Source organism: Prionailurus bengalensis, chromosome A2 (genome assembly GCF_016509475.1).
Source record: "Prionailurus bengalensis isolate Pbe53 chromosome A2, Fcat_Pben_1.1_paternal_pri, whole genome shotgun sequence".
In the NCBI taxonomy this organism is placed as follows: Eukaryota; Metazoa; Chordata; class Mammalia; order Carnivora; family Felidae; genus Prionailurus; species Prionailurus bengalensis.
The window spans coordinates 116610777-116634080 of NC_057348.1; the positions used below are offsets into that span (position 1 = coordinate 116610777).

Below are 23304 nucleotides of genomic sequence, written 5' to 3' on the forward strand. Positions count from 1 at the left end.
TTCAGTCTTTCTCCATAGGTTTCTTCTCTGTTTTCAGATATCTAGTGTGGGAGAAACTTGATGACTAGTGAATGGGCTTACCATCCTAATACAACACATCTGGAAAGACCCCAGGGTTTGCTTCTGCAAGAAGATGCCCCAAGGTGTTAAGAGGACCTAAACAAATTGTTCCTATTACTTTCTGAGTCTTGTTTCAATGACATTCTCTCAGTTTCATCACAACTGCTATACCTATGTCTAGACCCTGATGCTCTGAACCAAATATTGTCCCTTGTGCTAATTACCTGAGCTAGGATAAAATTTTTAAAAGCTAAGCCATAAGAGAAAGCAGGAAGGAAATAAAAATAGAAAAGAACAGGTAGAATAAAAACAACTAATTCTACAATGTTTGGTTTCTGCTTCTAGCATGGAAGGCTGTATAAAGAAGAAAAGTTAAGAGCATCTGCGGAAAATCTGATTTACTTGGTTTGTGGTAGGGTTCCCGGTGATTCTAAAGCACAGCCACAGTTAGGAACAACTTTCCTAATCTGATGGGTCACACTTTTGTGTCTTGAGTCCTTTGCCCTCCTTTCTTTGATTTTATTAATTGAATACAATTCAAATATGAGAAGAATTAATACTGTTCTGATACCAAATCACATTTTACCTCTTGTTTTCAAAATCGTCGTATCGTAAGCCTTCGTTGGCACAGTGGGAGGAAACGGCCGTTGGCTTCGGGCTTTAATGCCAGTGTAAGGATCCTTAGGTGATGTAAAGGTCGGGAACATGGCACCACGTGAGATGTGTGTGTGGTAGGGGTGTTCAATCGGATATGGGAAGCAGGTTTCTCTGAGATTTAGTTGAGCAAACAAAACAGAATAGAAAGAAATGCAATTGAAAAAAATTAATCATCAAATATTTATTGGGATCCTTCTTTGTGACTGGTACTGTTCTATTTCTGAGGATACGACAGTGAGCCAAGCAAGGCCCCTATACTCCTGGAGTTAGCTTTCTGGTGGAATATGTGCCACGAAACATATTTTCCTAATTTTGCTAGACAAATAAAAGTTACTTTTTAAAATAAATCATAACTGAATTCTTTATCTGTGAATAATTTTCACAACTAATGCAGACGATACATGAAATCTGTAGTTTTTCTAGTTGCTTTCAATTCCTGCCTCTTGTTTTAACAGGATCCCAGTGCTTTATTTTATGGAATCATTTCTGGGCATTCAGCTTCAGTATGCAAAGTGATATCCAACCATCTTGCCTTGAACTTTCAACCTAGGCCATCTGTTTCTTTTAAGTAGTCAATCAACAAAATATACTGCCTGTTTATGTACACAGTACTGTTTAGAAATCAAAAAGCCAAAAATAGCTGATAAACTGATGGGAAAAATAAAAACCAACAAGTTAAAAAGACCACGGGGATACAATTTTACTATGATTTGAAAAACTAGCAGAGTTCTTAAAAGAACTAGCAGAGATTTGTGAGAGCTGATAGCTGGCAATCAGCGGTGGCCCAGGCCCAGATCCCGGCCCCTTACTGCTTACTCGGCCCGCTAATGCAAATCCGTACTGAATTCAGCAGCCTTGTCATCATGACGGGCTCTCTGAAATACCTAGCAGTCCAAGATTCTTAACAAGTTCCTGATCTCTCATAGATACCGCAAGAAGTTAAGGCTGATTTGTAAGAGAAAGTGTCTAGACTTCAAGCAAAAGTCATTTATGAAGGCCAGCTCGTTCTGTTTTTGTGGAAAGATTTGGTTTTCTTGCCCTTGTCACAAACTCCCTCAGTTGAACACATTTTTGCATTGGGTATGGCATCATTTTATTGTGAATCACTAAACTTTTCTAATGTATTTATTTTGCTTAAAAAGCACCACATCAATGGCTACATGGCTTGGTACAAGGCACGAGGTCATCAACTCCGTGATGATATTAGAACACAGAATCAAGACATTCATTCCTGAATTCCAACTCACTGATGTACCTCAGAGTCATAAAAACACTAGCCTAGTAACTGCTTTCATTGAAGCAATATTGGGTATACTTCCTTTTATATACAGCACAGTGATTTCCACTTATTCTAAATAAACATTTCCATTGTCCCAATTCAGTGGATATTATAGTTAACCATCTCCCTCAAATTAACTTCCCCTTATAAATTTGCTTGAAAATAAACGATCATTTATAGTTGGAGCAAACTGTGAATAAAATAGGAAGGAACACATTTTTCCTCATGGGGAGAATGTCCAGTCTACTTAAGTTAGGAAAGGACGGAGTTTACTGAGGTCTAGTAAAAAGCCCATGTTATAAGAGAAGTTCTTGTACATTCAGAGCCTTGAGTGTTTGCTTCATTCACTTTCAGGTGTAGTAGTCAGAAAGCAGGGGACCTAGGTAAGAAAGATAGAGACCCTGGGGACAGTAAAGAATGAAATGAGAAAGTCCAGGGTTCAAATATTGTCCAACAGAGACATTTAGTCACAAATCATACTAGAAAGAATGGCTGAGTAAATACAGTATAATGATTGTCTCAGTCTATGCTAATTAACTTACCTGGAAATAAGATTAATTTTGATTTTCTTGGATTTTTCCCAGTATGTGTCAGATTGAGATAAGATGTAAGAATTGGTGGGAATGGCGAATCAGTGGGATTAATTTTTGAACTTTCAATGCCATTCCCCCTAGACTTGATGATGTAGTTTAAGGAAATGTGGTATGAATATTTCATAAAATGGTCATGTCTGTCCACTGTCCCTAGAAAATATCTCAGTGGTTAATGTGGGAGGTCCTGAGACATTGTAACTACTACAGGAGCAGGAATTATACTCAGGGGACATTGCCTTGAGATGTTGTTAACCACAACAATAACTACAACAATAAAGCATTTATGTTCCTGGCTTTATGCTAACTGCTTTATCTCTCCTCTTTATCAGAGAATCATTCAACAGGCTAAATGCTAGCATGCACCCAGAGGCCAGGGCAGGGTGGCCCCATTTGGTACTAATCTGATGTTGGCTAGGACTGCCCAACAAAGGCATTTGGTTTTCATTGTATCTTGTATCTTGTTCATCACAAAGACATGACCAGAAAGTAGAGATTGACTTCTTAATTTAGAATACAAATTCCAAAGGCCAAGATCACGTTAAATTACAAAAACAGAACCAAAAGAATTTCGTAAGACTTTTTTTTTCCTGGGGATTGGTCCCCCTAATAGGAAGTAAATTTGCAAAAAGTGTATACATAGTTATTGGGTCTTTCTGGTTTTGTCTGTGGCCAGGGTTTTGCTTTGAGAAGAAGGGGTAAAAGGTGGAAGTTACAAAGGCAGGGAGAGGCCCACTTAATTCTGATCATTTGGGATTGAGGCAGAATTTTCTTCCCCCTCAGATTCTAGAAACTATTTCCTAGTTAATAATATTAAGTTATATCTGGTAATGATTTAGCAAAACATATTTTACTCTAAAACTCAAAAGCTATGGACTCTGTCTTGAATCTATATATGAGATTTCGTTCAATATTTTATATATATAGTACAAAGGCTATTTTTGTTAAAAATCTGAATAAAGTATGGATTTTCGTTAATAACAATACATCAATTTTGGCTCATGAATTTGTAACAAATACACCCTACATGTAAGATATTGCTAATAAGGGAAACTGGGTATGAGGTATATAGGAACTCTGTACTGTTTTTCAAATAATTCTGCAAATTTAAACTGTACTAAATTAAAAAGTTTATTAAGAAAGGATTAGCAGCGTATATAATACCATCCTCTTCTCCCACTTGTTAAAGTCTTTCATGAAAAGTCACATTTGTACTCACACTGAGACATGGATTGCCAATATTTTTTACTTGACTATAACATGGAAGGAAAATGTTAAGTATATACTTACTGTACTGTTGCATTAGGTGGTTTGGGCATCCTAGAGTAAAAACAGGAAACAAATCCTAATTTATATTAAGGACTTTTCAAAGCTTACATTCCTATTAGAAATTTGCTTAAAAATAAAGATGTATCCCATTTTCAAACTACAGTGTCTTTAAGATAACATTCTCGATTGACTTTCTGGAACACTGAATACCAGTCAGAGGGATGATATCCTCTTATCTCAGTTCTGTTGATCAATCTAACTTCAGTCCCACTCACCACCCATTTTGCATTTCCTATTTGCAGTGCAGGTGCAGGACTGACTGCTTCCAATGATAATGCGGCTCTGATTTTGACATTCACCCTCATAATCAGGCAGTAGCCAAAGTGCTGCAGGCAGCCTGCCACCATGCATGTGGTGCAATTACATGACCTCAAGTGACCTCAGTGTGGCCTGGTGGGACAAGATATAGAAGTACTGTGTGTGCTTTGTCCCTTTGCCCAGGATTGCTGATCTATCACGATCATAAATGTTGCCCCGTTGACAGAAAGGCTGGAACAAACCTGAACACCTTTCTGAAGGCATGTCTTTTCTGAATCAGTTCATTTGAAAGTTACGTCTTTACTATTTACCCTGAGCCCTGCCTGCCAAGAAATAATACTGAAGCCCAGGAACAAAGTCCACACTACAGGCCTGTCACCTACTTCTATTGGATTCAACAGTTAGTTTCAGCCTATGCAGATATTTCTGAAATATTTCAGGCATAAAAAAGTGAATAGAATGTTATCTGTTGATAGCAGAGGTCAACAAAATGGAGTGTGCTGGTTAAGTTTTGTATGTTTCTTTAGAAAGTGGTACGTAAGCTATATTATGTTTTGATTCCACAGTGTATTATCAACACGTAATTCAGATGAATCTTAACAGGTTTATGTCTTTCTTTATTTGGACTCCAAGTTTGCAGGCTTGGGACTAAAAAACAAAACCAAAAAACATGTCTTCCAGTTATATTTATGGTTGATTTGGGGAAGGCGGGGGCAATTAATATTAATAATCCAAGGAATTCCGAGTTACTAGATTGGCTACAATATATGAAATGTTAAATCAGCATCTAAAATTTTTCTCATGTGACAAATTTAGCTATGATATTGACAAGTGTTTATCTAAAATCAGTTGGATTCAAAATTGAAAACATTTTTAAAAAGGAAAACTTTTTAAAAAGTTCAAGTTTGAAAGGATAAAATGAAAATTAAAAATGCTCAGAGACCCAGGCCCTTGACCTAAACCAGTCCATTATTTTACTGCTGCACTCTACATTTACTACTGATCTCAAAGGGATAAATGAATAGGACCTAGTAGCCACCACAAATTTCACGTCTTTTTGGCTCCCTCTTGTGGCTGAACTCTATATTAACTTCTTATCTACACAAATTTCCTTACAATTCTAATAAAGGTAAAGAAGTGATTTTTTCCTTGTTACTTCAGTGTTGTCAGTATTTTATTTTTATCTGAAAATTAAGAAGTATGCTTTCTAAATATATATAATGGACTACTGCAGAGAGGAAAGATAATTTAATATGCTGGAAAGTAATTCCTCTAAGCCAAGGATAAATTAAAAAATATTCCTTATCCAAAAAGGAGACTTAGGGAGTAACTTTATTACAAATTATTTGTAAATTGTCATGATAATCCTCTCCCCTCATAATATCCTGATGAAAAATTTTGCTGAGGGCGCTGGGGCATTTCCTATGAAACTTTTAAGAAATTTAACAGATTCTTATTAGATTAACTAGGTCAAAGGCAGAGAAATGGACCCAGATGACTTGTTTGAATTCTTTTGAAAATTACTATTCCATATTTTGTATTTTTTTCTTTGTTTAATTGCTACAAACTATAAGTTTGTGGCTTATTTTTGTGGGTTTTGGTTTATTTTTTAAATTTTTATTTCTTTGGTCTTTGTTTCTATTATTAATGATCTCTGTTGGAAAAATAAAAGAACACTTTTGTTTTTCTAAAAGTTCCCATTTGGGAGCTTTTTTTATTTCTCATATAACACATTTTCACTTAAAAAAGCTATTTGGTCCATTATGATGAAAAGAAACCCCAAACTTACAAAGAATCATTTCCATAGATGTCACTTTTTTTGTTCTGTGTCAAATAATAGAATTGTTCAATAGGAAGTTTTCTGAAAAGAAAGATTAAATAGAACATCTTTTTAAATTAATACAGTGATTATCAGATAGTAAAAAGATAAATAGGCTAACAACCATGTATTTATGGAAATTCAGTATATGAAAAGGTGACATTGTAAGTCAGTGGCAAAGGATTTACTTTTCAGTAAACAATGCAGGAAAAATCACTAGCCATTTGGAAAAAAGTAAATTTCCATTTCATGTTATGCATAAAGATAATTTCAGGTGGATTAAAAATCTAAATATTTGGGGGAAAACATACAAATATTAAAATATGTAAGAATGTATTTTTTTCTTTGTGGTGGGGAAAACATTTTAAATGAGATTTTTCTTTTAAATTCAAAATCCAAAAGGAAATTTTATGACATCAGAAGAAAACCTTTGAATACGGGATGGAATAAAACTGAAATAGGGGTGCCTGGGTGGCTCAGTTGGTTAAGGGTCTGACTCTTGATTTCAGCTCAGGTCTTGCTCTCAGGGTTGTGAGTTCAAGCCCGACATTGGGCTCTATGCTGGGCATGAAGCTTACTTTAAAAAAGCAAAAAAACAAAAAACAAAAAACAAAAAACAAATAAAACAAAGGTTGGAAGAAATTTTTGCAATAAAGATATATAAAGGATTACTATCTAGAATATAATTAGTAAGAACCTATAGCTAAAAGACAGTACAAATGGGCAAAGAGTAAGAACAGAAAAGGGAATGTAAATGACCATACATAAGAAAACATGAACATAAGTACTCAACCAGAGAAATGAATTTTGATAACCAGATCTTTATACTAGATGGGCAAAAATTATGTAGTTTGATAATATAACACATTTGGCCAGGAGTGTGGGTAAATAGATACTTTTACACACTACCATGAAAATATAAAGCATTTGGGCCATATCTCTAAAATTAAAAATATTCAGGGCGCCTGGATGGCTCAGTCAGTTAAGCGTCTGACTTCAGCTCAGGTCAGGATCTCGCGGTCCGTGAGTTCGAGCCCCGTGTCGGGCTCTGGGCTGATGGCTCAGAGCCTGGAGCCTGCTTCCGATTCTGTGTCTCCCTCCCTCTCTGCCCCTCCCCGTTCATGCTCTGTCTCTCTCTGTCTCAAAAATAAAAAAAATTAAAAAAAAAAAGTTAAAAAAATAAAATTAAAAATACTCATATATTGTGACTCATAACTTTCACTTAGGATTTTCCCTAGAGAAACATTTGTGCATAAGCTCAAGGAGGCCTGCACAACTGTACAAGAAGGATATTTGTTACATATAGTTAATGTCAAAAAAAGGGAAACCATATGAAAATGGCTAAATAATCTCTGATGCATCTGTATTGTAGGCACAATGAGAAATTAAAATGAATTAGATCGATCTGTGTTTACAGTCTTTAGATTGCAGAGAGCGAAAAAAGAACCGAGTTGCCTAATACTATACATCCAGCGATTCCACACTTAAACTGTATAATGCATATATTTTCAAGGGGTACATGTATAATTATATAAATGTGCAGAAGGTGTGAAAGAATGTACACCAAAGTGACAGCAATGGTTCCTTCTAGGAAGGAAACTGGAATTGGTGGGACAGTGGTCAAAGGAGACTGGACCTTGTCTTTGACTTTTTTTTTAAATTTTTTTTTTTAAGAGAGACTTGTATTTTTAGAGCAGTTTTAGGTTCACAGCAAGGTTGAGAGAAGGTAGAGAGATTTCCCACATACCCTTTATCCCCACACATGGCTTAGCCTCCCCATTTTACTATTTCTCACCAGAGTGGTACATTTGTTACCATTGATAACCTGCATCAACACATCATTATCACCTAAAGTTCATGGTTTACATTAGCCTTTGCTCTTGGTGCTTATAGTGTTTTAATATACATTGTAGTGCTCAACTGTCACTTGTGGCTCCAGGTATCTTTTAAACACCCATCTTTTATCTCATCTACCCAAAGTTCTAAAAAGCTTGCTTTCTCAGTCTTTGAGAATGGCCCTAGAGTAGTGAGGGTTATTTGTATCCATGAGAGTCCTAACCAAGAGAGTCCTACAGTTGAGGATGTGCTTCATAATTAGGCAAACAAAGTGACCAACTCTGTGAGTGTCAGGCTTTCTCCAGTCATCACAGTGCTTGCTCGGTGGCTTCATAAATTAAATTACCATGGAGGCAGGACAGAAGTTATAGGTAGATTCAACAACGTGAACTTCTCATCAAACTGACCTGGCAACATTTGAGTTTGCCAGTGGAGGTTACTAATCCCAAGTATTTCAAATGTTTATTTATTTGTTTTGAGAGAGAGCAAGTGAGAGAGTACAAGTAGGGGTGGGGCAGAGAGAGAGGAAGAGAGAAAATCCCAAGCAGGCTCTGTGCTACCAGCACAGAGCCCAGTGCAGGGCTTGAACTCATGAACGGTGAGGTCATGATCTGAGCCAAAATCAAGAGTCAGACACTTAATTGACTGATTTACCCAGGTGCCCCTAACCCTAAGTATTTCATAGAGAAAACTCTCCCTGGGTGTACTAGTCAGCCACCTGATGGGAGGTTGATTACATCGTGAAAGAGATGATTTATCCCCACAGGAGTAGACACTTCTAAAGACAGATTTCCCTTTCTTTCTCTATATACTTCTGCCAGTTACATCACCAGTGGACTTCCTGAATGCCTTATTCACTGCACGCTATCTTAAAAAATACTACTTTCGATTAAGGAATTCAATTTACCACAAAAGAAATAAGACAATGATTGCATTTAAAGGATTTACTGGTCTCCTATTTACAGAATGTAGAATAGCTTATTGAAGATTCATTTGTGGCTGCAGCTTGTCCTAAAGAGTGTGGCACATGCTCTGAACCAGTGGCCAAGAAGTGGTGTCTCTCATAGCCAGAACGGATGGTCTAAAAAGCAAAGGGTCGGAGTGGAACCTCTCACTATTATACTTACTGTTACACTTGAGAAAAATGTTACTTCCTTCCCAACCCCCTTGAGTTTTGCTGGGTTTGAGGTCAAGGGAGAAATGCTACCATGAGAAGACACAATGGTCCCACTGAATTGGAAGTTGAATTGATGATGTGGTAATTGGAGGCTCCTTATGATTGGAGAAAACAGGCAAGAAGTAGATTGGGATGATTGATTCTGAATGTCAAGGGCAAGAGGACTGTTGCTGTGCAGTCATGGGGAAAAGTATTTTTAGAACCTAAAGAATCTTTTGGATACCTCTTAGTATTGCCTCTAGTGGCATAAATTTAATGGAATGCTGGAGCAGCCTCACACAGGTAAAACCACTAATTGCTTAGATCTCTCAGGAACAACATTGGGGGGTACCCCACTTGTAATGAACTTGTACCAGCCCAGGTGCTTGCTGAGGGCAAGTGAACTTGGCTATGTATATAATTATGTTATTCTCTCTCTATATATTCTATAGATATTCTATAGAATATATTCTATATTCTATATATATTCTATATATATTGTGTATATATATTGTATATATATATTCTATATATATATTCTATATGTATATATATATACACACACACTTAATATATTTTTCTATATGTTTTTATATACCATAATATATAATTACTACAAAGCTTATAATATATTTATATATAATATGTTTATATATTAACTAATTTTATTTTTTCATTCACCCTTTTCCCTTATTTCCTTATTATTCTATATAGGGTGTTGGTGATGGTTTACTTCATTAAGTGTGTAGCTGTGAACTGTCAGGGCAAGATTATGACTGAACTAGAGGAGAACATCACCCAGAGATCTTGGACTTGGAGCTGGATGCAGGCACTGATGAGACTCTGGGTTTCCCCGTTGGGGGAGGTGAGTGCATTTTCATGAAAACGTCTTACATTTTCTTACACTGGCAGCCGTTCTCAAACTTCACTGCATGTTAGAATTACCTGAGGGATTTTATTAAAATGCAGATTCTGTCTCAGTCAATCTGGGGTGGGGTCCAAGATTTTGCATTTATCATTTTCTAGATGGTACTCAATGCTGCTGGTGCATGGACCACATGTTGAATAGGAAAGCATGATACGGTTTTTGCTGCTGTTATTTAGTGTGACAGTCAACTGGCACAGGTGGCTGACATCTTTACAGTACCCTCTCGGTATTCTGTTAGTTTTTCACATTTTGAATATCCCACTTGCCCAGGAAGAATCAACTTTCCAGCCCCTTGAGCAACCAGCGAGCCAGTCATCCATATCTGCAACCAGACTTTGATTTGAATGTGAGTAGCCTAAAAACACAGGCTTCAAGAGGGGCATCCATATTGCTAATAAGGTAGCAGCAGAGCCACCCAGTTTTAGCAGAAGCTCTTCCCTGATGAGGCGAGTCTCGAGAATGAGTCTGGATATTATTCCCGGAAGCTTAGCAATTAGCCTATTTCTCTAGCCCTCCCACAGTTTTGTGAGTTAACCTAATATCCTCTGGTAGATCCTCTTCTTAAACTAGTCAGAACCGATTCTGTTTTTGCAACTAAAACTCCTGACACATACAAATGGATGACTTGTGAAATTAACATTTAATTTAAAAAAGAACAAAAGTGGTTTTACTGTGAAAAAGTCAAATATAATTTAATTTAAATGAGATAATGTCTATAAAGCAGTTAGCACAATGTGTGGCTAATCAAGTACAAGTACTTGATTAATGCTGTTGTTTAAAAAGAGATTGTTTTCTGTTTTTATGGAAATGGCATCATTCTCATTTTAAAGGTTTAAGTAATTACAAAAAAGTACATTATTAAATACTACCATGTAAAACATGATTCTAGATATCTGTCTCTCTTTAAAAAGTAGATGTAAGGAAATAAGAATGGGAGAATGGACAGCTGTGGTCAGAATCAGTTTCAAGAATAGGATGAATGTTCATTCAATTTCTAAAAGAAAATTAAAATTAAAAAAATTAATTAGCACTTAACAGATAGCAGTGTAAAACTGTAGGAATTCCTGAACCATAAGTATATCTCTTCACTACATAGACATAAATTTCTAAAAGATTCATGTAAAAGTAAGAAAACGTTTTTGAAACATTTAGGATGTTGGGAGTCATTATTATTTCTTAGGTAATTATGACTCTCAGGCGTGAGACGATTTCACTCGCTTCTGCTTTCTCTCTCTGATCTCTCCATTTTGGTTGTTTAGTTAATCTGTAGTTTGCCAAGGTTTATAACATTTACCTAATTGTATGATGATAATTTTCCCAACCATGTGAATGGATTCAGGGCTCACCATTTAGTGTCCAGACATCTCATGCTTGAATGGATTCAATGTTCATCATCAACCCTTTTATCACAGTATCTCTGTTCTTGAGTTCTTTATTTTGACTTATTTTTTTGGTTTGTTAAATTTCATTTTCAGATTTTTTTTTTTTTTTTTTTAAGAAGGGCTCATTGGGTGCCATTACTCTAAATTCTGCCTGTATGTAGTCTTTATGCTTGATTGACAATTGTTATGCAATATCTTTGGGTTATGTTTACTTTTACTGAAACCTTTGAAGATAGGTCTTCTGGAGTTGAATGCTGCTGTAGATGCTTGAGGCCAGCCTCCTTTCCTCCTTGTAGGTGCCTTGCTTTTCCTGCTTGAATGTTGAGAGAACTCTTTCTTTATGAATAAAATAATATTGGGGCGCCTGGTGACTCAGGCGGTTGAGCATCCGACTCTTGATTTTGGCCCAACTCATGATCCCAGGGTTGTGGATAGAGCTCCACATTGGGCTCCATGCTGAGTGTGGAGCCTGCTTAGGATTCTCTCTCTCTCTCTCTCTCTCTCTCTCTCTCTCTCTCTCTCTCTGTGCTCTTTTCCCCCACTCACATTTTCTCTCTCTCCCTTTCTTTCTCTCTCTCTCTCTCTCTCTTGCTAAAATAACCAGGTTGTATCTCAATGTCAGTACTTCCACTCTATTTTTTGCCATTATATGGTATATGCTTTTGATTTTCAGATTCAGTTCTTAATTTCAAGGGAATTTTCTTGTGTATCTCTGAGTACCTTTTTCTGTTAGATTTACTTATTATTTGTTTTACTTGTTAGATCCTCTGCATTTGGGACATCAGTTTTCCTTATGATAATTATGCTTGTTCTTAATAGCCATAACTTTTTCCTTTATTGCTTTAATATCCTTGTCTTTTCTTTCTGCTTTCTCTGTGATTTATTGTCTTTATGCCATTATATCAATTTTCAGTCACATCCATTCTGTTTCTTGCTGCTTCTTTTTTTTTTTACTAGATTTGTGAGTGCTTTTGTGTGTTTTTCTTATTTTTTCCCTAAGCCTTGTGGTCTTCCCTTTTATAATATTCTATTGTCTAATCATCCTGTCTTTTATGAGATTCACATACTTATTTAGTCCCTTTATAAAGAATGTAGTTTAAAAAAAAAAAAAGAGAGAATCTACTTTTGTTTCCTGGGCTATGTTTTTTCTCAGACTAGTTTCTTAATGTGCTATATAGATATAGATATAGATATAATTTTATATTCCTGGTGCTTCATCATTTCTTCTCATATTACATGTATTTAATTGAACAGCTCTGTCTAAATGCAGCTATTTGCTCTGATCTAGTGTGGGTGAATTCTTGATCCTGTCATCTGAAATAAGTTTGTCTTTCTGTCTGTGCTACAAGCTTGATGACTGAATATTATTCTCTCCATATTTCTTTAGCCTGATGGGATGGAGGGGACAGAGAGTTCAGTGCTGAGATTGTGTCAGATGGAATCCGAGTCTCTTGGTACTGCTGTCTAAGGTCCTATTAAATGTCCTCTGTAAGGCTCATTCCTTTCATTTAGGGAAGTAGCCATACCCATGGCTTCTATTCATTCCCTCAGGTCAACACAGTGTTCTGGAAGAGCACACATTCGGCACAACTTCATCTCTCTTGAGATCTTGTTGTTTTTATTTAAAAAAAATTTTTTTTAACGTTGATTTATTTTTGAGAGACAGAGACAGAGTATGAGCAGGGAAGGGGCAGAGAGAGAGGGAGACAAAGAATCTGAAGCAGGCTCCAGGCTCTGAGCTGTCAGAACAGAGCCCATCACGGGGCTCAAACTCATGAACTGTGAGATCATGACCTGAGCCAAAGTTGGACGCTCAACCAACTGAGCCACCCAGGCGCCCTGAGATCTTGTTGTTTTTAAAATAGAGGCTTCTACTCTTGAGGCTTTTCTTCAGTTCTAATAAGATTACCTATTAGGATTGCTCAGTCTTTTAATCTTCTCTTCAAATTGGAGAATTATCAGGATTTTGTTGACTCGTCTCAGTATGCATTTGGAATATAGGGATGGGGTTAGGTATAATGCCTCTCAACCAACAGTGTGTCTTCTCTCTGGACCTGCAGCACTTCCAGGGGTCTGGAAATATGTGTGGCTGGTTTTATTTTGGTTGTCACAATGAACGAGACTGGTATTTACAGGTTGAGGGCCAGAGATGATGTATATCTTGCAGTGTACGGGACAAAGAACTGTCCTGCTCCAGATGCCCTCTTGAGAAACATTTAGTTACAAACTGTAATAAATGACATGGAATTTTCTTTTCTTGACATAACATTAAAATTAATGGCATAAAGGCGTTCTTCTTTTCTTATTTGGGGGCTGCTGGTGAATTTCCTGTTTATTTCTCTGTTAGGTAACAGGAGAGGGATATTCCGTGATTTTGTTTCATAAGCATTAACCTCCAGGCATTATCACCACCACTACTACTTGTGTCATCATTAAAGGGTGCTGGTTAGCAAGAGTTTCAAAGTATTCGTTAGTTCACAGACCACTGTATATCTATTGAACAGCTTTTTAACATTTGCCAGGTTGTTAGAGGAAGATTCATTTCCTTTTTCTTTTTTTTTTTTTTTTTAATTTTTTTTAACGTTTATTTATTTTGGAGACAGAGAGAGACAGAGCATGAACGGGGGAGGGTCAGAGAGAGGGAGACACAGAATCCGAAACAGGCTCCAGGCTCCAAGCTGTCAGCACAGAGCCCAACGCGGGGCTCGAACTCACGGACTGCGAGATCATGACCTGAGCCGAAGTCGGCCTCTTAACCGACTGAGCCACCCAGGTGCCCCCATTTCCTTTTTCTTAAACAAAGTAAAAACTTTGCTACTTTATCAAAGTTATAAGAAGAAGTGTTTATGGAAGTGAAAACAAAGCTATAAATTGTTATTACTTTGTAACTTCATTCTTCTAAGTGAATGGATGCTGAGTTAGGTGATGACAATTTCACTTTGAATTTCCGAAGCTTGGTTAAGTAGATATTGTTTAAGTTCCTTTAAAAGTGTTTTAATTAGATATAGGTTATGTCATGAAATGCCGGAAGGAATACTGATGTTGACAGGGACATTACATTGGAACATGCATATATAAATGCATATGATTATATTGCCATTAGTAAGCCATGTTCTTTTAACTTCTTAACCTCACACGGCATACCATAGGACCTCTCACTGGACATTTTCCTAAGCAGTATGTACTTGGCACCTGGGTGGCTCAGTGGGTTGTGTGTCCAACTCTGGATTTCAGCTCAGGTCATGATTTCACAAAGTGAGATTGAGCCCCATGTCAGACTCTGTGCTGACAGTGCAGAGCCTGCTTGGGGCTCTGTCTCCCTCTTTGTCTGCCCCTTCCCTTTCCCTCCCTTTCTCTTTCTCTCTCTCAAAATAAATAAATAAACTTAAAAAAAAAAAAAAAGAAGCAGGTACTTTCAATTTATAAAGTCATATGAGTGGAGGGTTGGTGAGGCAAAGGGGTGATCCTGTTCCCCATGAGGATGGGGTGAATGTGTGGCACCACAGCACCCCACTGAAAATCCCCATTAGGGAAGGTGGTAGGGTGTGATTGTTAGAGCAAGATTTTATATGGACCGGGATGAGGCTTGACCCCTCAGAGAGCTGGAAAATATTCTGTTATTAAGCAAAAGGCCCTTTTTGGGGAGAAAGGAAAACATTGTGACAGAAGTTATTCCCTATTAGGAGACAAGTAAAACCTATTCTGTAGTTGTTTGCCAAGTAATGTGCATTGTATCAGAAAATAGGACTTTGTCCTGAATATATTTTTAAGAGATAAATATGCCAAAGTGATAATGTTTAACGTAGTTGTGAAGAGAATAGAGTACAGCAACCTGCATTTCTGAGCCAGGGATGATGGGCATTCTAATTGGAACAAGTACTTTATCTCCCAGTGGCCTAGGGCTGCATTCAGTGAGGCACCAGACACAAACCTCTCATTTCAAGCTGGATGTCCCTTAAAAAACCTGTCTTTGGCTCTTCTTTTATACTCTTGAATCCTGTGAGTACAGTTCTGATCCTTTTAGAATGTTGTGTGTTTTTTTTAATATGTAAATTTTGAGGACAATAGATGCAGAGTCCGTAAAGAGATACATACAACCCTAGTCTAGAACAATGCTCAAAACTGCTGAATAAATGAATAGCTGGAGTGAATGATGAACAGAATGGACAGATGAAAAGAACTTGGTCTTTGGGGTCAAATAAATCTGGACTCCGGTTCCTGTTCCACAACTTCACAGTTGTGTGATCCAGGGAAAGGTACTGAATCTTCTGGGTCTCCATGTATTGTAAAACCAGGATAACAATGTGGCTACTGTACAACAATATTATAAATCTCTCTATATTATATTAGAACGTAAGTTCCATGAGAGTGGGGACTTGAAGAAATCTGTTGGATGAATTCATGATCTTGAGGTCCTTGCTATCTGTAACATGTCAGTATTTGCAGCTTTCCCATTGGACTGACAGGCCTTTTCATTTGTCTGCTTTTTATTCAGTAAGGTCGTTAGCTGCCACATGTCATTATTGTTTCTCTTTCTACCTGCAGCTTGTCTTTCCTAATGTATTTTTTGAAACTGCTTTAGAACAACAAACTAGTTAGCTAGATTGTTAGTAAGCCAGGTAAGCAGGATTGTTGGATAAAGCAGGAGTAGGTAGGCTCTGTGGGAAGGTTTGATAGATTGTGCTTTGAGTAAATTTCATAGTTTTTTAAAATTTCATATTTTTACTAAATAGTTAATGTGACATTTAATTTGCTGCTCAGATTTTTTTTTTGCTTTCTCTTCAGTTTTAATATGTTTTGAAGAAAGTCGCTGAGTGACTTTAAGAGTTACAAGTGATTATTGAAATATTTTATTACTTGAAAACAATGCCCAGTAGATTCTAATGACTACAGATTGATGAACAAATTAGAAATCAAAAGTTCCAAAAATCAACAACATCTACACAAATGAGGCCAGCTATTTGCTCAAGCAAAAAGATTTTAAATTTAATATCTCTCTGGAATATTCTCATATAGTTTTAGATAAAATGTGATTAGCAAGGGAATTAATCAAAATTTCTTTTTTTTTTTTTTTTTTAATTTTTTTTTTCAACGTTTATTTATTTTTTTAAGACAGAGAGAGACAGCATGAACTGGGGAGGGGCAGAGAGAGAGGGAGACACAGAATTGGAAACAGGCTCCAGGCTCTGAGCCATCAGCGCAGAGCCCGACGCGGGGCTCGAACTCACGGACTGCGAGATCGTGACCTGGCTGAAGTCGGATGCTTAACCGACTGCGCCACCCAGGCGCCCCAAAATTTCTGATCACAATAATTGAACATCTCTCAGGATAGCAAAGACATCCATAAACAGATTTTTTTTTTTTTACAGATTTCACAATTAGAAATTATATAATTAGTTTTTCCATCTGTGTCTTTTCATAACTAGTAAAAGAAATAAATTTGGAGGTAGATTTAAGTTAACAACAAGACTCACAATGGAAACAAAGAGCAAAGAAAAATGCAAAATAAAGATCTCTATGTAAAGAGCAGGAAGTTTATTTACCTTGGCCAGGTTTCTCCACCAAATCCATAATGCTGATGTCCTTTGCCCATGACATGAGGAGGTTCACATTTTGGCCTGTGCTCCTCAGGGAGTGAAATGGGTATTACCCCACCATATTCTCTGTCAGCACCCCATGGAAGTCTACATTGTTGGAATGACTCCCTTAATTCCTGATATCTGTGAAAAAAGAGATAGTTTTGAAATCACTTCAGCATGGAATACTATGGAATGCTATGGTCGGAATGTTTGTGTCCCCCAAATTCGTGTGTTGAAATCCCAATGCCCAGTGTGACGGTATAAGGTGGGCCCTTTACTCAGTGACTAGGTCAAGAGTGGAGCCCTCATGAATGGGACTCATGCTCTTGAGAGACCTCAGAGAGCTTGCCATCCCCTTCCTCCATGTGAAGATACAGCAAAAAGGTGCCAGCTACAAACCAGGAAGAAGGCTTTTACCAGAATGCAACCATGCTGGCACAGTGATCCTGGACTTCAAGCCACCAGAACTGTGAGAAATCAATGCTGCTTCTAAGAAGCCACCCAGTCGGGAGGACTTTGTTATAGCAGCCCGAACACACTAAGACAAACAACTAAAATTCCTACAGCTTTAAAATTATTTTTAGATTACATTTTTAAAACACAGAATTCTCAGTGTTGGGTACGTTATGATAGATACTGGTTACTTGGGCATCCTCGAATTGCTGAAGGAATGAGGTTAAATTTTTGAGGGCCTACAGATGATGATGATGACGATGATGGTGATTTGTAGTTGTACTCCATGTACTTCTTTCTTTTAAATATCATTTTATTGAGATATAATATACATACCATACAATTCATCCATTTAAAGTATACAATTAAATGGTTTTTAGTATATTCACAAATATGTACAACCATCATACGATAATTTTAGAACATTTTCATCACCTCAAAAAGAAACCTTGTGCCCTTTAGCCATTGTTTATTTCCACACTTGCCCATCCCCACCCTAGCCCCAAGCAACTACTAATCTACTTTCTGTCCATCTCTAGGTTCTTGTATAGCCCTCCTAGGGCATGTGAAGTAGTATCTCTTTATGGTTTGGATTTGCATTTTCCTAATGACTAATGATGTTGAGCATCTTTTCATGTGCTTATTGGCCATTTCATGTATGTTCTTTGGAGAAATGTGTATTATTCAGGTCCTTTGCCATTTTCAAATTGGGCTTTCTTTTTCTTTTTTTTTATTTTTTTAACGTTTATTTATTTTTGAGAGACACACACAGAGCACAAGCAGGGGAGGGGCAGAGAGAGAGGGGGACACAGAATCTGAAGCAGCTCCAGGCTCCGAGCAGTCAGCACAGAGCCCAATGGGGGCTCGAACTCACAAACCTCAAGATCATGACCTGAGCCGAAGTCGGATGCTTAACCGACTGAGCCACCCAGGGGCCCTGAGCTTTCTTTTTATTACTGAGGTATAAAACTTGTAGATAAAGTCCCTTCTCAGATATATGACTTACAAGTATTTTCTCCTGTTCTGTATGTTGTCTTTTTATTTTCTTGATAGTGTTCTTTGGGGCACGAAAGTTTTTAATATTCATAAAGTCCAGCTTATCAATTTTTCTTTTATTTCTTGTGCTTTTGTGTCATATCTAAGAATATGCTGCCAAATCCAAGATCATGAAGATTTACCCCTATTTTCTTTTAATAGTTTTTATGTTTTAACTCTTATCTTTAGGTCTTTGATCCATGTTGATTTGTTGTTAATTTTTATACATGGTGTGAGATAAGGATACAGCTTCATTTTTTTTTTTTTTTTTTTTGCATGTGGCTATCCAGTTGTCCCAGCACCATTTGTTGAAAAGAATATTGTTTCCCCATTGAATGGTTTTGGCTATGGATTATCTTTTGATTTTTAAAAATGGAGAGTCCTGCAAAGGAGCAGAAGCATTTGCTCCTAAGCTTTATCTAGAGCTCCTTTTATAGTGGTTCTCAAAGTGTGGACCATGGACCAAGCATCAGCATCTCTCTAAAAGCTTGCTAGAAATACAAATTCTCAGGCTCTGCTTCAGACCTAGGAATCACAATTTCTGGAGGTGGGCCCCTGTAATCTGTTTTAATAAGCCCTCTAGATGATTGTTATGCATGCTAAAGTTTTCCCATCCCTTATAACTGTGCCATTCAGTGGGCTGGAGATGTGGAAATTTCATAAGTTGGCTGGTAGGGTTTTCTGATCTTAAAAAGTGGTAATTCACATGGCTCTTCCTGCTCGTTCTTAACAGGGAAGTGGAGGGCAAGGACTCTAACCAGTTCACTCTTGTAACCATGCTTTATAGAACATATCCAGTGGATGTCTTTTGAATGAGTGCATGCATGAGTGAAACCAGAGAGATGGATTTGTTTCCTGGACTGTAGCCATTGACACAAGAATGGAAGCTTCTGCCTAGAAGAAGGCCTCACAAAACACTTAAGAATACGTGACAAAAAATCTGCTTCCTAATTAGTAAGGATTTAATGACTTAAGTCTCCAGTTATGGCTGTCTAGATTATTTGGAATATATTTCCCACTGAAAACAACCAAAAGTGCTGAGAAGGGAGCTTCTGGGTTGATGAATACATGGCAATGTGGGGAGAGTAGTGCACTCAGAGAGCGTGGAAGTTCTGGGTACCTTTCCACATAGCTTGTCCTATGCATGTATTTCACCTAGCTGTTTCAAAGCTTTATCCTTTTTTAATAAGCTGGTAATCTGTCACCAAGAGATGAACAGTATAATGTCGTAGAGAACAAAGAACATTGATTCATCACAGTTTCCATAGCACAGCAAAAAGGACAAGTCACTGTAGACAAGGACTCTGCCATACTCACCACAAAATCCCCAAGATAAAGCATAGTGTCTTGCAAATATATAATGCAAATATATGATGGGCTACAGATATTTATTGTCTAGGTGGTTTTCCTGGAGAGCAGACAATGACATGAAGATCTTATAAAGGGAATCAATTACACTTTTGGGTTAAATTTTCTTAGAGAAGTTAAAATCTATTTCTGTCTGACCTTATTGATTTACCTGGAGGAGACAGACTAAAACAAAACAAAATGCTGAAAAGAAAAGAAGAAAAATACCTTTTTGAAAGTGACTAGTTGTTAGCAAGATAGGAAATACCAGAGCTCCATAAGAGGGAAAATAGGAAATCAACAAAACTAAAAGGCAGCCTGCAGAGCGAGAGAAGATATTTGCAAATGACATAGCTAATAAAGGGTTAGTATACAAAATTTATAAAGAATTTATGAAATGCAACACCAAAAACATATAATTCAGTTAAGAAATGGGCAGAAGACATGAGTAGACACTTTTCCAAAGAAGACATCCAGATGGCTAACAGACACATGAAAAGATGCTCAACATTACTCATCATCAAGGAAATACAAATCAAAACCACAGTGAGATACCACCTCACACCTGTCAGAATAGCTAAAATTAACAACTCAGGAAACAACAAATGTTGGCGAGGATGTGGAAAAAGGGGAACCCTTTTGCACTGTTGGTGGGAATACAAACTGGTGCAGCCATTCTGGAGAACAGTATGGAGGCCCCTGCCCCTCAAAAATAGAACTACCCTATGATCCAGCAATTGTACTACTATGTATTTACCCAGAGGATACAAAAATACAGATTTGAAGGGGTACATGTACCCTGATGTTTATAGTAGCGCTATCAACAATAGCTAAACTATGGAGAGAGCCCAAATGTCCATTGACTGATGAATGGGTAAAGAACATGTGGTGTGTATGTGTGTGTGTGTGTGTGTGTGTGTGTGTGTGTATACACACACATATATAGACACACATATATATACATATATAAATATACATACATATATACATATATATACATACACACATAATGGAATATTACCCAGCCATCAAAAAGAATGAAATCTTACCATTTGCAATGATATGGATGGAGCTAGAGTATATTATGCTAAGTGAAATAAGTCAGTCAGAGACAAATACTATATGATTTCACTCATGTAGAATTTAAGAAACATGAACATATGGGAGGGGGGAAAAGAGAGAGGGAAACAAACCCTGAGAGACTCTTAAAGATAGCGAACAAACTGAGGGTTGATGGCGGGAGGTGGATGAGGGATGGGCTAGACAGGTGAGGTGATGGGTACTAAGGAGGGCACTTGTGATGAGCACTGGATGTTGTGTGTAAGTGGTGAATCACTGAATTCTACTCCTGAAACCAATACTCACTATATGTTAACTATCTGGAATTTAAATAAAAAATTAGAAAAAAAAGAAACAGAGAGGTAAAAAAAGCACAGGAGCCACTTTTGCCCTTAAGGCAGTGCCAATTGTTTCCAATTTCATTTTTGTTTTAAGGATGCTGTGGGATGAGCAGTACAGAAATCAGTCAGGTGAGAAATCTAAAGGAGAGCATCTCTACAATAAGCTCCAAAAGATTACTATCTCATATTAGAGCTAAATTAGAAGTAAACCACCCCTCTTATTATCTTCTGTCCAAATTTTCATCTGCCCACCACCTGACCTTGGATTTCAGTGGTCCAGGATAGGTTGCATACCCCCAGGTACCTTGCAGGACCAACAAGATTCCTTTTTGGAGGAAAGACTGTTGGGGGAATGAGTTCTAAAGAATGAGTCAGACATTTAGGTGGGGGAATAACATGTCAAAAGGCTAAGAGGTTAAAAAGATTATGGAATTGAAAATTTCTGACAGCCTTGGCTCTAGAACCCTTCTTAGTAAAGGATCTGTTTTGTTTGATAAAATATTTTGTTAGGCCACTTGATATAGAGGTAGAGACTCTATGAGTATGGGTGTCAGTATGATACCAAGCCACCTGAGACTGACTAAGCTGCTCTGCTGTGGGAGGGATTTGGTGTTTTGCTCTTGTGAGAGGAAGATGAGAGGTAAGTGGAGTACAGGGAGATGAAGGGAGAAACCATCAATATATTAGGAGACTGGACACTGCACTTGGGTGAAAAGTCAGTGAGGAACCCTAGTGACAACTGAGTTCAGGGACTTTTAAGAATACAGAGGTTACAGCTAATAAGGGACTTTAAGTTATGTGTTGTATGGTATGATGTGATTCTTCCTCTTGACCTATAACTGATCAGGGAAGTTTACCAGGCTCACAAATGCTCTGTGTGGATGAGGTCTTTGGAGGAAACTGAAGAATGTATTTCATGTCTGGGTCAAAGTATTGTTGAACAGAAGCAGTATTAAGTGGAACCAAAGGAAAAACCAAAGTCAGAAAGTCAGTAATGATCACCTCCACCCCACCCTGGGAATTTGTAAAGTTTTGAGGAAGGCTTTGGACTTTCAGAAGGTATAAAGATTTGAGTGGAACTTATCCAGATCTTAAGGACTGAGCAAAGGGGAGTGGAATTTTGGGTCAAATCAGTAGAGATAATACAGAATTCAGGAATTTGAAGCACAGTAGAGAAGAGCTATGGTAAGAGATAAAGCAAGAGAGGAAAACAAGAACCAGAGCCTCTGGGCCTTGTAAGCCCTTTGGACTGTATTGTCTGAGCAGCGGGATCCAATTAGAAACACGGGAGAGGAGCTCAGAGAGAGGGGTATGGACTGTGGAACTTCTTTGTACCTGTATAGCACTTGGCTTAATGTAATCCCCTGTAAATATCTGCTGAATGGAATGAAGAACTAACACTGTCTTTTATAAATGGAATGCTTTATTTCATAAAGTCACTAGATAGGTGTTGGTAAACCATGGCTTATAGGCCAAATCCAACCTGCTGTCTGTTTTTGTCAGAATTCTGTTGGAATGCAGCCACAATCGTTCATTATATATTGTCTATTGTCTATGGCTGTTTTTTTGGCCATAGCAGAGTTGAGTAGTTCGACAGAGACTTTAAAGCCTAAAGTACAGTTGACCCTTGAATAACATGGGAATTAGGGGTGCTGACCCCTCATGCAGTTGAAAATCAGCATATGACTTTTGACTCCCCCCAAACCTAACTATTAAGTCTACTGTTGACCAAAAAACCTTACAGATAACATAAACAGTTGATTACACTATTTTGTAATAGTGTACACACATGTGGACACATATATTTTGTATGTTATATGTATTATGTATTGTAGTCTTACAATAAAGTGAACTAGAGAAAGTGTTAAAATCATAAGGAAAAGAAAATACATTTACATTACCATACTGTATTTGTTGGAAACAAATCTGCATATAAGTGAATCCATGCAGTTCAAATCTGTGCTGTTCAATGGCCACCTGTATTTCCTGTCTGGCCCTTTACACAATAAGTTTGCCCATCTCTGCGCTTGCTCGTCAAGGAGAATGTAGGTGACCATTGATTTAGGGTGCTGTCGAAGGGATGGCGGTATCCAGCTCTCAGACCTCTGAGGCTTTCACCAGCTTTATGGCTATGATCAGTAGACACGGTTTGGAGGACATGACAAGTGAAAAATATTTAAATACATTTGATTAATG

The 23304-nt window shown here is 37.5% G+C and overlaps 1 protein-coding gene across 1 annotated transcript in view; it reads right to left on the bottom strand.

The window, feature by feature from the left end:
• Window positions 1–23304, bottom strand: part of CA2H7orf31 (chromosome A2 C7orf31 homolog) — a 43540-nt gene that overhangs the window by 15077 nt on the left and 5159 nt on the right. Inside the window, exons 3-6 of the mRNA XM_043589112.1 lie at window positions 16838–17014; window positions 5963–6034; window positions 3877–3906; window positions 647–828 (exon numbers count right to left, since the gene is read on the bottom strand). Of these exons, the coding sequence (XP_043445047.1) occupies window positions 647–828; window positions 3877–3906; window positions 5963–6034; window positions 16838–17014 (461 nt within the window). The remainder of the gene's footprint in view (window positions 1–646; window positions 829–3876; window positions 3907–5962; window positions 6035–16837; window positions 17015–23304) is intronic.